The sequence below is a fragment of the Squalius cephalus genome (genome assembly GCF_949319135.1).
Source record: "Squalius cephalus genome assembly, chromosome: 3".
NCBI lineage: Eukaryota > Metazoa > Chordata > Actinopteri > Cypriniformes > Leuciscidae > Squalius > Squalius cephalus.
Genome location: NC_137124.1, coordinates 27,675,059 through 27,688,885, shown reverse-complemented (window position 1 = coordinate 27,688,885; position 13,827 = coordinate 27,675,059). Strand labels below are relative to the sequence as shown.

At 37.2% G+C, this 13,827-nt stretch overlaps 2 protein-coding genes and 1 long non-coding RNA gene across 6 annotated transcripts in view; 1 reads left to right on the top strand and 2 right to left on the bottom strand.

Moving 5' to 3' along the window:
• Positions 1 to 13,827, bottom strand: part of ncapg2 (non-SMC condensin II complex, subunit G2) — a 130,574-nt gene that overhangs the window by 59,881 nt on the left and 56,866 nt on the right. The gene's annotated exons all lie outside the window — the stretch shown is intronic.
• dync2i1 (dynein 2 intermediate chain 1) lies at positions 157 to 13,335 on the top strand. 4 transcript variants are annotated; one of them, XM_079866649.1, is made up of 22 exons: positions 157 to 296; positions 585 to 638; positions 727 to 1,363; positions 1,475 to 1,530; positions 3,220 to 3,408; positions 3,532 to 3,552; positions 4,164 to 4,241; positions 4,536 to 4,770; positions 4,862 to 4,958; positions 5,106 to 5,235; positions 7,510 to 7,621; positions 7,725 to 7,819; positions 9,100 to 9,229; positions 9,762 to 9,934; positions 10,054 to 10,216; positions 10,400 to 10,507; positions 11,182 to 11,243; positions 11,348 to 11,399; positions 11,564 to 11,724; positions 11,854 to 11,985; positions 12,169 to 12,392; positions 12,573 to 13,335. In XM_079866649.1, the coding sequence occupies exons 1-22, from the start codon at positions 282 to 284 to the stop codon at positions 12,742 to 12,744; spliced, it is 3,096 nt and encodes a 1,031-aa protein (XP_079722775.1). In that variant the 5' UTR covers positions 157 to 281; the 3' UTR covers positions 12,745 to 13,335. The 4 variants fall into 4 exon arrangements, with proteins under 4 accessions (XP_079722775.1, XP_079722774.1, XP_079722776.1 ...); XM_079866648.1 differs by having other exon boundaries at positions 3,532 to 3,600; XM_079866650.1 differs by lacking the exon at positions 585 to 638 and having other exon boundaries at positions 3,532 to 3,600.
• Positions 12,168 to 13,824, bottom strand: LOC307155735. The gene is made up of 2 exons (XR_013820560.1): positions 13,746 to 13,824; positions 12,168 to 12,339 (listed from the first exon to the last, which is right to left on the bottom strand). It is a non-coding gene; the product is annotated as an uncharacterized lncRNA (long non-coding RNA).

Genomic DNA, 13,827 nt, shown 5'->3' with positions numbered 1-13,827 from the left:
GGGCAGATGTATAGTACAAATAAATATCATGTTTTATATTGTGAGCTATGTCGCATTTTATCAGTTCGATTTTTCGATTATTTTCAAAATTCTACAGCGTTGCCATTGGTATTAAGCGATTGCTCGTTGCTCGATTTCATAGTCTGGCTTGTCAGGTTACCATAGTAGCGTTTAACTGCGCATTCGCTGTAGTTGTATAGCGGTATGGCGGTGAAGTCTGTCAACACAAACTTGTGATTGTTGGATTGAAAAGAAGAACTGAGGAGTGGATCTCTAAAGTGATGTACCCTGGGAAGGTAAAGCAACACTTATCCCGTATGGATCAGCAGTTGTGTTGGCGATTGTTGTTGTTTTTTCGTGAAGATTTTACAGCTGAACAGCACGATTAGCCGCTCATCGATAGCCAAATAAAACTGCTGCTTAACGTTACCCACTCAAGTTAACCCATCATTTAAACACTTGGTATATAAAGAATCAACTTGTAAGTAAGCAGTATTTAGTTAGTTATTAGGTAATCGAGCCATGAGCTTCATTCTGCGCAATTTTAACGCATCTAATATAAGTTTCCCTCGTCCTCTCATAAGAAAATAACAAAAGAAGATACATGGAGGTCTGATGACTTAAAAGTGCACATACAGGTAATATGCCGTTTGTTTGTGTGTGTAAAAAAGAAAAGAAAAAGAGGTTTAAAAGCACAACCCGCAAAAAATGTGATTGTGTTGCCAGACTCACAATGAGGAGAGCAGAAGAAGATCCAAACGAGAAGAGGAGCACAGGAAACACAGGGATGGAGAATCTCTGGGTCGGCGACACCGAGACCCTGATCCAGATGCAAGGAGAGAAAGAGAAAAACAGAGACATGGAGAAAGCACAAGAGAGGAGAGTAAACACAGAGATCCAGACAGGGACAGAAACCAGGATATCAAGAGGGAAGATGTCAGGGAGGATAGATATAAAGAGAGAAGGAGAGAGCGAGATAAGGCATTAGATTACAAAAGACACAGAGATGGAGATGAAGAAGAAAAAATACATGATCAATTGGAGAAAGGAAACGGTGAAAGACGGAGGGATAGAGATAAAGACAGGGACATTGATATGTACAAACAACATGACAGGGAAAGAGAAAAAGATAGAAGGAGGGCTGAGAGAGATGGTGAGCGAAAAAGTGAAACAGATAGAAGGAAAGAGGAGAGAACTGAACGAGAAAAAGAAGAGAGGGAGAGAGACAAAGAAAAAGAAAGAAGAGAAAGACACAGAGCAAGAGAAAGTAATCAGAATCGACATGAATATGAGGAAAAACAGAGAGAAGGGGAAAGGAGAGAGAAACGCAGGGATAAAGACAACTCTGGACACAAAGAAAGAGGTATGAACAGTTTGCCTAGAGAAAAATTGTTTGTTTTTTCATGTCAGTTTGAATTTAGTAGAAAATCACAAATGTAATATGATATTATTAATATGATCTCTTTTATTTCAGAACACAGAAGAGATAGAGAAGATAAAGAGAAGAGAAAAAGGGATAAAGAAAGCCATGTAAGCCATGTATAAGATTGTTGATATTTATGAGCAAGATAGTCCAGTCATTTTAAGCCAAAATGGGGGTCAACCTTGAACAAATTGCAACAGAAGCAAACTCAACTGATTTTGTATCCTCAATATGTCCTGAGTAAGGAAAAAAAAAGCCCAGAAGAATCCCATTAGGGGAAAGTTTCGAAAAAGATCCAAATATAGCCTATTCATACGCCTATTCATTCTTTTTCTTACGTGAATAGGGTAAAAAATGTAACCTTTAGATATCACCATGAAAATTACTGAGTTGATTACTTACATCAAGACGATCAAAAATTGTATTACAAGTTTTTTAAAATGGTTTGTTAACATGGACAAACGGTGCATAATCTAATTACGTATGTGCTAATTTGCATAAATACCACAACAGATCTAAACATTGGGTCTAGCCAGGAGAAAATGTCTTGTTGAATCTTGTTGACACACATACAGTAACAGTAAAATACTTGATGTTAAGGTCTGAATGGAACCCATTTAGACTACCCATGAGCATTAATACATAGAGGCAGGAAGAAGTACTTTAGAAACCAGCCTTTATTAATTTTTAAGAGATTGGGTTTGGGGCTGGGGCTGTGGGACTGTTTCTGGGGGACGAGTCTGAGGGAAGAACAGGAGACAAGGGTAAGGAGAATGCAGAAGACAAAAGGTAGGCAAAATAAAAAGTGAATCCCCAGAAACAGTTCCACAGCCCCAGCCCCAAACCCCATCTCTGCAATAATAATTAATAAAGGCTGGTTTCTAAAGTACTTCTTCCTGCCTCTATGTATTAATGCTCATGGGTAGTCTAAATGGGTTCCATTCAGACCTTAACACTAAGTATTTTACTGTTATGTGTCAACAAGACTCAACAAGACATTTTCTCCTGGCTAGACCCAATGTTTAGATCTGTTGTGGTATTTATGCAAATTAGCACATACGTAATTAGATTATGCACCATTTGTCCATGTTAACAAACCATTTAAAAAAAACTTGTAATACATTTTTTGTTTGTCTTGATGGAAGTAATCAACGCAGTAATTTTCATGGTGATATCTAAAGGTTAAATTTGTTACCCTATATGTGAGAAAAAGAATGAATAGGCGTATGAATAGGATATATTTGGGTCTTTTTCAAAACTTTCCCCTAATGGGATTCTTCTGGGCTTTTTTTCCCTTACTCAGGACATATTGAGGATACAAAATCAGTTGAGTTTGCTTCTGTTGCAATTTGTTTAACCTTTTTTCATAAAATGACTGGACTAAGACATTGTACTGATAATACAAAATGTACATTACCAGTCAAAAGTTTTTTGAATAAGTATGATTTTTTTATCAAAAATACTACAACATTCTGAAATATTATTACAATTTAAAGGAACTGTTTTTTATGTATATTGAGGTGATATAAAGAAGTTATTTTAAATTGAAATAATGCGTCACCATATTACTGTTTTTACAGTATTTATTCAGCCTCGGTGAGCATTTCAAAATTTCAAAAACATTTAAAAAAAAAAACTTAATTATTCCAACCTTTTGCCCAGTAGTGTAAATCTGTAAAAAAAATAAAAAAACAGTGGTGTAAAACTGTACTGATATTACGGAAGAATATAAAAGAATTGTGGCTAGTCAACATTGAAAACATTAAAAGTCTTGCTAAAGTTGTTGTTGTCAACAGGTGACAAACAAAAGTCACTCTCAAGAAGTTGAACCCCACCAAGATGGGGATAGGGAAAAGACCAGGGAGAGGGAAGAGAGAGACAGAAGGCGTGAAAGAAGGCACAAGGAGGCTTCAGACTCCAAGAGTGAAAGACAAAAAGATTCATCAGGACATGACATGAATGAAAGGATAATTAGAGACAAAGAGGTACAAACATTGTCAATTAAATTGAATTAAATGCTTAAGTTTCATGACATTCATTTGCTTTTTAGGTTTGTAAGGTTATACATTTCCATTGTATATGTTTTGTATTTGTGTGTGGGTGTGTAGGAACCTACCAAGAGACCTCAGGTAACATGGAGGTCTATTCAAGCTGAAATGAGTGATCCAAAAATCCCTGTAAGGTTTCTGTTTGAAGTTCAGTTACGATAAGTTAAAGTCGGCATGGAATGAAAATTCGATTTGAAATTTCTTATTTTGAATGATTTATCTGTGCATGTTTAATTTTTTTATTTGTTTTTTGTTTGTTTGTTTTTTGACCACATGATTTTTTTTCTTCGATAATCCGTTAAATAAAAAATACATTTCGATAATCCAGCATTAACAAGATGAATTTTTGAGACACAACAGACTTAAGTCAGGTAGCGGACCTCTAACAACAACAACTACTAGGAAAGGGAAATATTATATATATATATATATAATATATATATATATAGTATACAGAAACAGGTCTCAAAATAAACACAAGAAGCTGCATTTCTACATTACAACAGCCTAAATCAACCTAAATATAAAAGCACTTCCTTTTAGAGTCTCAGAACTCAGTGTTTCTTACAAGTTACTAGCTAATATTTTAAATTGTTTAGTTGCATGTCTTTACCTTTTTTTAGCCCCATTGTAAATTTTGATTAAAAGAGTAAACCCACCGCTAATCTGATTGTATGCTTTTGTGTTTCAAGGTGGGGAATGAAGATACTGAAAAGGACAAGCAATCAAGCAAAGATTATCATAAGGATGATTATGATGAGGATTTTGAGGTGTGAAGGAGCCCAGTGCTCCCATTACATCCATGACATAAATCGGATAGTACACAGTTCTATGAATGGTGAACACATTTTGTTGAGAACAAAGTCATTTTGACATGGTGTCATCATTTCATCAAAAATTTCGGTGAATTTATGATAAATACAAGTTAACTTAAATATAAATTCTTGGTTTATATTGCCCTGATGATCTTAATGCTGAATCTAACCAACAAAATCCTTATTTATTTCTTCCTTTTATTATGCTATTCATTTGGCTGTAAAGTGATGAGCTGTTCCTGCTTTTAGGATTATGAGGAAGACTTTGAGGATGTAGGTGAAGAGAAGGATGATAAGGAGGAGGAGGAGGAGGAGGAGGAGAAACAGGAAGATAACAATAACGTGAGAGAAAAGAATAGGGAGCTGAGCCCCAGGAGAAGAGAAGAGATTGAAGCCATCCAGAAAGCCATTGATGAGGAAAATGAGAGAATCTACACTGCAAGATCAAAGCCAACAACCATAGAGTCAGCTATCACCCAGAGAGGTAGTTAAACAAAAGTTTATGTTGATTCGCACATTCTACTGCTGAGCATGAAAAGGAAGACCTAAATCAGTGTTTTGTTGTGTTTTCACAGAAAGACACTCTAACAGAAGTCAAACACAAGGCAAAATGATTGATTTTATATCAGCAAAGCAGCGAGAGGTTAGCCAGAAAGTGGCCAAGAAACAGAAGTAAGTTATCTGTCTTGATGATAATCTAATGAGTATCTAATGAGATCATCTAATTTGAAGTACACACATTTAAAAAAATAAATAATAATAATTGCATTTGTTGACTAATTAATCAATTAATCAGTAGCCATTTGATTTGAATTGAAGGAAGCGCAGTGAGGAACTTCTGCGTCTGATTGATTTAGACTTCTCCATTACCTTCTCTCTGCTGGACCTGCCTCCTGTCAATGAGTATGACATGTACATCAAGACCTTTGGAACAGCCAATACCAAACAGGTTAGAAATCTAGAAATCCACGCTATGTGTCCTGCAAAAGGAAAATGGTGATATTTTGAAGTATTTGGCCATGTTGTGAACAATATAGGCAGCATGAGAACTTATCTCAGGACAGTTCTGACTCTATGGCCCTATCATACACCCGGCGCAATGCAGCGCCAGGCGTGATGCAAGTGTTTTTTGCTAGTTTCAGCCCGACACAGTTATCAAATTCACATCCTACGCCACATTGTTTAAAGATGCACTTATGCAGTCTACAGGATTACCCTCTTTCGCTCCTCTACAAGCCGTGGCCGGGGTGCCTGCCACTTCAAATCCAGCAGCACCTGTGGCTTAAACTTGCTCATGATCATGTTCTTTCGAGTCATCTGGGCATTAGAAAAACCTACAAGCGAGTGCTTCTCTATTTTTTTGGGCCGGGGATGAAGTCTGATGTCTCCGCTTACTGCCGTTCGTGTAATGCATGCCAACTGACCGGTAAGCCCAATCAGACCATACCACCTGCTCCTTTACATCCAATACCTTTATTGGGAGAACCTTTTGAGCATATTATTATGGACTGTGTTGGCCTGCTCCCTAAATCAAAAGTTTGGCATCAATACATTCTTACAATAATGTGCGCTGCGACTCGCTATCCGGAGGGGATTCCGTTGCATACAATTAAAGCTAAAAGGATGATCCAAGAATTGGTCAAATTTTGCTATGTGTTTGGGCTACCAAAAGTGATCCAAACTGATCAGGGATCCAATTTTACATCAAAAATATTTACCCAAGTTGCTTGTGAATTAAACATAAAACATCTAGGCCTACTATCCAGTACCTACCACCCACAAAGCCAGGGAGCAATAGAACGTTTCCATCAGATATTGAAGTCACTGTTGCGTAAATTCTGTGTGGAAACGGCAGAGAATGGGATGAGGGACCCATGCTGATGTTAGCGATTCGTGAGACCACGCAATAATCCGTAGCTGACCTGGTGTTTGGACATACTGTTCGCGGTCCGCTGAGAATATTACGCGAACAGTTACTTGAAAAATCTGTTTCCCTTGTGCTTGTACTGGATTATGTGAGTAAAGTTCGTGACAGGTTATATCGAGCGTGTGCGATGGCGAAAGAAAATTTAGTAACAGCACAGAACAAGATGAAATCTCACTTTGATAAAAGAAAGTGTCGAACGCAACTTTCAGCCTGGAGACTCGTCGTTGGTCTTTCTTCCAGTTCACGGTTCAGCAATGCACGCAAAATTTGGTGGCCCTTATGAAATAGAAAGAAAGCGCAGTGAAACTGATTATATTGTGCATACTCCAGATCGCAGCAGGAAAACACAAGTCTGTCATGTGAATATGCTAACGCCTTACTATAAAAGAGCCCGTGCTGCGGAAGTTGTTGATGTCCCGCCTGTTAGTTTGGTGACAATTGTAACAAGCAGTTAATAATTTTGAAAGAAGTGCGAGGCTGAAAAATTCAGAAATGTTGTTAAACCTCGAACAAATGTTGTCTTATCTCTCTGATTAGCAACATCAAGATATTATGTTGTTGATTAAATAGCAAATGCATTTGCGCCCATGGGCGTGCTGGTCTGAAAACGAGGTGTGTAAAGGCACATTGTTGGTGCGTTGCTATTTTGAGGCAACAGAAATAGACTGCGCAATTGACCAACAAAAACCTGGTCTAAAGTCAATGGCACAATATTTTTTTTTGTTATTTAAAGAGCGCGTTAGTAATGTGCGCCTATAGGCGGATCCACATGTGCATACACTCTGCTTATTACACACACAGGGATCCGCAGCAGCACACAAACTAGCCAAATATTAAAAATAAAAGGATTACAATGTAAAAGATTAATATTGTGTACATAAAGATATGGTGGAATCCAGCTTGTCCCGTAAATGTTCTGCTTGCGTGCTTTAACCTTGCACACGAGCAGATCCGTTTGCGCTCTGGAGACGCGTTCAGTCTTTCCGCTTGCAAATTCCACCATGTAAATAGCGAATCCGCCATGGTCCGAGCACAACTGGCATTTAAAGGGAATGGGAAATTACAGTTTTTTTGCACGTTACGCCCAAAACACACCCATTACTCAAGAGAATATAAACAACCCTTTTAGACCATGCGTCGGGCGCACCAACCATTTTTCCCGTCGTTAAACTAGCAAAAGTGGATTAGGACATGCCCTAAGTGCACCTGCAACTTTTACACATATTCTCTGTCATCTAGATTTGTTTTTCTTTCAAATAGCTTTTATGAAATCCAATGAGATTCTTGTGTCTCCAGGCTTATGTGCAGTGCAATGAAGACAACACTGATCGAGATATACAAACAGAAGAAGTTGACATGACAGACAAATGGACACAGCACCCACCAGAAGCAAAGGCAGCGTGTGGAGGTATTGTGTTAAGAATTTCTCTGTCATTATTAACAAACAACAATGGAAGTGTAAAAATAATATAGTCTACTATGTGATATTTCCTTCTCTGAACTGTAACCAGGGTCTAAGGCGTCTCAAGACACTTCATTGGAATCCACTGCAAGAATAACTTCTGATTCTCAACGTCTGACTACTTTTTTACGTTCTGCTGCACAGGTAAAGAATATTGTTTATGGGTTTATTTTAATTTTTTATCAACTTAACAGTTAAAAATGATCTGCACATATCTAAAATAATTTTCCACAAAAGTGCAAAAAAGCTCTCAAAACGTTTGCTCATGTCTTGCGTTATTCTGTCACAGAAATACTTTAGATACACATTGGCCCTCATTTATCATTCTTGCGTAGAAACGGGCGTATATATTGGCGTAAGATTATGCTTACACTCCTCTCATCGCCTGATTTATGAAGCTGTGCGTACCTTTGAAATACAGGTGTACGCAATACCTGCCCTTGATAAATGCCGCGGCTGAAAACGATCGTCATTAGAATAACACGCCCCTATATATTCAAGTCTCCGCTCCCCCCACGCCCTCATTTTACGCCATGGACACACGGAAGACGGCAAAGAAGAGAAACTTCTTTGAGAAAGAGAAAGCGAAACCAGGGAAGTGGAAAGAAACAAAATTGATTTCTAGATTTTTATTATTAATGACGCTTATTGTTATTTAGAAGAAGAATGTCGTTATTATTATTTGTATTATTATTATTATTATTATTTAAAAGAAGAAGAATGTCATTTTTATTATTTTGTCAGTCTGAATTATTTTTTTGGTCATTGAAAGCCTGTCATTACTAAACCCAGCACATCTGCCGGGGCTAACCCTGGCCTAACCATCGTTTCAAAGAATAATACAACGGCGAGCGCGTCGAGTATAAACGCCTTGTCCGTTTGGGGAGGTGCGCGCGCAGTCTGCGGAGACTCGCGCTGCGGAGCCAGGCGAAAGTATAAACAAGGCTTGAAACGTCAGGTAAAGCGCACAGGCTCGCAACTTAAGGAATACATATGCCTACAAATCAAATGCTTTGGTAAAATCACACAAATTAAACATTGAAGTCCATGTTGCACAAAAATAAACACTGAAGTTTATAATTACTATGTTGTTGTTTTTTTACAGTGGGTCATAATATATCATATTTTTTAGTTTGTCAGTGCGTTTTGTGGTGTTAGGAATTGTTTTTCTGCGCATTCCCGCACTCAAAACGTGCGTACACCACCTCCTGAGCTGGCGTAGGATTTGAGCGTGCCGTACGCCAACGTCCATATTGATAAATCTCAAAGTCACCGTGGTTTTGGGTGTACGCCAGGTGTACGCTGGAAATTTGGTGTACGCACTTTTGATAAATGAGGGCCAATATGTGCATATGAACTTGATTGGACCATGACAGTCATTCCCCATAATCCACTAGGTGATTTAAGTATTTTTTGCATGTCAGGTGATGGCTGTTCTGATAGAGGAGAATATGGCAGAGAGTAATTCTGTCCGAAGACTTCGCTCTCAAACAGACGCACTGTCCTTCAGTGATGGCTGCATTCAACTCAATACCAAACTCCCATTTTTGCATGGTAATATTTTATAAATAACATTTACTGATGAATGGCAGCTATTAAGAGGTATACATTCAAATACATAATTTTGATGTGGAATAAATGTGTTAGCGGTAGTTCTGGGATTTTTGTATTAATGTAAATAAATGTTCTTTAAAGGGATAGTTCACCCTAAAATGAAAATTATGTCATTTACTCACCCTCATGTCATTCCAAACCCATAAGACTTTCGTTTATCTTCAGAATACAAATGAAGATCTTTTTGATGAAATCTGAGAGCTTTCTGTCCCTCCATTGACAGCTATGCAACTACCACTTTGACGCTTCAAAAAATTCATAAAGAGATTGTAAAACTAATCAATATGAATTGAGCGGTTTAGTCCAAATTTTCTGGAGACTTGATCATTTTATATGATGATGGGTCAATATTTAATGTCAAACAAAACATTCAATGATCAATGTCAATAAATATGAACTGTAAACTGTGTTTATTGCGGTGGTGAATATGCTCAATCACGTATACTGTATGTGCGTGTCTACCTTTTTGCAGGTCGGCAGGTGAGTCTTCTGCAGTTCTCTCAAGTCCAGAGACAGACTCTTCTGTCTGTTCATCCTCCTTCTTCCAAAACCAGTGCTGTTCGGCTTGACAGCGAGACTGTCATCTGTGTGTGGAACATCTGGGAGCCATCCAGACCCCAAAAAATTCTTCTTTATGAATCTGAGGTATGTAGAAGTACATAATGGTATGATTAAAATTCATTTTTGATGTTTCTGAAATTAAATGCTCTCCCAAAAGTCAATCAAAATCAAATCTTTTTCTCCCATCTCTCCTACCCTCTCAGGTGAGGTGTTGTTGTTTCAGTCCAGGTAAAGTTACGTTAGTGTTTGCTGGCACAGCAGTGGGTTCAGTGGTGGTATGGGATCTCAGAGAACATTCTGGCACTCACTGCAACTTGGTGGTTGGCAAAGAGGTGTGGACACTACGCTACCCGACCTTCTCTACGGGTCAGTCAATGCTCACAGCTTCAGCTGCTGTGCTGTCAATTTAAATAATAGATAAAATATACAAGTGTTTGCAAAAACTGTTTATTCTTTATCTAACTTAACTTGTATTTAAATATAGATATTTGGAGTCAGGTCACAGTTAAAGTGAAACTGACCTTTTTTTGTGTGTGTGTATGTTCGCAGATGCTGTACTTTCTGGGGTGGGTCATCTCTCTCCTGTGGTGTCTGTTGAACCTGTACTGGCAACTGCCGATACAAGTTCAAAAAGCACGCTAACTGCAGACATAGAGGGTAATACAAACCATGTGTTTGACTTACATTGTTTTTAATAAACCTACAGTACAGTTCAAACGTTTAGGGTGAGGAAGATCATTATTTTATTTTATTTTTGTAGAAAGAAACAAATATATGTAAGTAAAATAATGACAAATGTTTTTGAAACAAAAAAGCTTGTTGAGTTGCACTACTTGGAAAAATATGCATTGAATTAACCCTGCTTGCATTTTAATGCATTGTATTTTTTAGGGATTGCATTTTTATGGGCTGAAATTCAACATGGTTGTATATTTAAGCTGTGAATATTTCAAATAAAAAAATGCATATTTTTTTCTAAGTAGTGCAATTCAACAAGCTTTTTTGTTTCAAAAACATTTGTCATTATTTTACTTCCATAGTATGAGTTCCATGTTAGTTCACAGTGCATTCACATAACTAATGTTAACAAATACAACATTTGATTTTAATAATGTATTAGTAAATGTTGAAATTAACATTAACTAAGATTAATACATGTTGTAGAAGTATTGCTAATTCTTAGTTTATGTTAACTAATGTAGTTAAGTTAACTAAAGAAACCTTATTGTAAAGTTGTACCAAAAAATCGTACTCACCCTGAACATTTAAACGGTAATGTATATTTTGAAAATCACCAAAAGAAATTCCTTGTTTACTTGTGCAAATTCTAGAGTCTCTGGGACTGTCATTTCAGTTAGGATCTCTGGATGAAAATGGGGTATTAACTCTCTGGGTATGTCTGATTTTTACCAGTAACTTTATTTTACAGAAATTCACTTTCATTTGACGCTGTGTCATTGATTGATTAGATAAAGTTGTATGTTTCGTCTCTGACAGGTTGTGGTCGAGCTGCCCAAAGGAAATGATTCTGGATCTCAAACAGACCTAGGTAAACCTAAGTTTAAATTTATTTTCCTATTTTCTGTAAAGCTGCTTTGAACAATGAGTATTATAAACAAAACACTATACAAATAAATTGCAGTTGAAATCATCTTTGCTGAAATCATATCTATTAGACCTCTCTCACTTTAATAACGCTCTCTACCTTGGCAGGTCTTAGGCCTGGCGGTAAAGTTAAATTACTCCACAGCTCCTCTCTACAGACCACTGAGAGATTACCTCAAGACATTATAATGGGATTTGGATCTCCTGTGAGCCTTCAGTTAAAGTTCCTCCCTTCTGACTCAAACCATTACTTCATTGGTACTAACATGGTGGGTGTTGCATGAAGTTGAAGTTGAAGATAGTGGACATTTGGTTTGGTGGTGTTTCCCATCACAGACTTTTATCTTGGTTTTGAAATGTTTCTTGAAATGTTTCTTGATTTTCTTTTATTATCGAAGGGTCTGGTTAGACATGGTACGAGGCATAGCTTGAAAGTTCTTCCAAAGTTCTACAGATCGCAGTTTGATAGCTGTAGACCAGTGGAGGTCACAGCACTTGACTTCAGTCCTTTTGGAGAACCCCTTTTCTTGGTAAAAGCAGCTTGAATTGCTTTGTTTGTGTATTATGTAGTATTTCTGTGTTCATAGGCATCTTTTATTAGTGATGAAACAAGACAAGCGTTCTTTAACTCCCAGTTTTCAAAGTATCTAGCTGAAATTTAGAACATGCGTTTCTGGGAACAGTATATTAACCCCTTTGATTCCTTTCCTTAGGTTGGCTGCAGTGACGGAACTGTTCGATTACACTCGGTCCTGAGAGAAGATCCGTTGATGGAGTGGTCTGAATGTTCCAGTGGCGCTCCTATCCTGTCAGTGCAGTGGTCTCAGACACGGCCAGCTGTGTTCTGTGTTCTGGATGCTGCCTCTGATCTGCTCATCTGGGACCTGACAGAGAAGGATTATGTGCCAGCCATCACTGAGAATATACACAATGACCGGTATAAAGCCAGGACATCAAACATTAGATATTTTTAATATGATAGAAATAAGTTCAGTTAGTGTTATATAATAAGATAATATGTCAGATAATTCCTGTATGTGTAATTCTAGAAGTAGAGCATGTACTTCAGGCACTTCACTGTTTTTAAAATGATCTGTTTTCTAACTTCTTTTCACAGGGTAACAGCCATGGCTGTGTTTGGTGAGCCAGCCAAACAGAACACGTTTTCTGGCGTTGCGCTTGCCAAGCAGTCCGGAAAGGTGGAGATTCAGTATTTCAAGAAGTCACTTACAGTGCCTAGCGCCTCTGATAAAGACAAACTTCATTCTGCTTTGCACGATACTTTTTGATATGAGATCTTAGCCCAGATTCAAATTTATATCTAGTTAAATCGATAATATGCAAATAACAAAGGAAAACACAAAGAGAGTTTAGAGAAAGTCATACACAGTATGGATGGACGTAGTGAATTACATTTCCTTGTCACATCAGTAAGGTACCCAAAACTACATTGATTGTGGCATGAACTGTAGAGGATGAGAAATGGTTATTTACCAGTCACAGTGGCTAGCCTTTTTGGTCTATACAAATAACAAATTAACTTTCCTGGCTTAAAATTCATTACACCTGAAACTTTGCTGATGTTGGTTGGAACATAATGGTTTTGTTTGCTGTAAGCAGCATTTTGTAAAGTTAGATCAAATAGGCCTACTAAAGGAAGCACATACAAATGAGCTTTCTGTTCCTCAGGGATATAAATACAGTACTTTATATCCTTTTTTGTATTATTTTACAATATGTACAAATGCATATTTACACTGAGTAGCATTTAAACAGGAATATATGTCTTATTTATGTCCTTATCATTTATTTACTATCAAGGTTACTATCATCCTGTAATTATTAATGGATATTTTGTATTAAAATACGATTACATTTAGACTGGGGTTTCTCTCATTATTTACTTATGTTATTGGTGATCTAGGGGTGTTCTTTCTTCACTAGATAAACAACTGTAAAACCTCACTATGGATCTTTGTTATCTTTAGAAACACACATTTTGAGACCAACTGCGTTTTGACGCCGTCTTTTCTGTCTATTATTATTTTTCGCCGGTTTTACTTAAGATCTACTTAATTCGTTTTTTGTTGTTTTTACATAATGAAGTCACTGCAGTAAAACTTCCTGGCAATAGTATAAAAGTTTGTCAAAACATTTGAAAATAGAGATAAAGATCAAATTTCTACATGAAATTATTTTTCATGAAATCCTCAAATTAAAATATTTATTTTTGACCTATATTTTTGCTGGGTAAAGTTTTATTTTGATAAAAGGGAAGGAAAAACTTTACCTGTACTGTCTCTTGATGAGGAACAGTGTAACGTTACTGTACGAGTAACTTACGTGGACAATTATTTGTTGTCTGTCTGTCT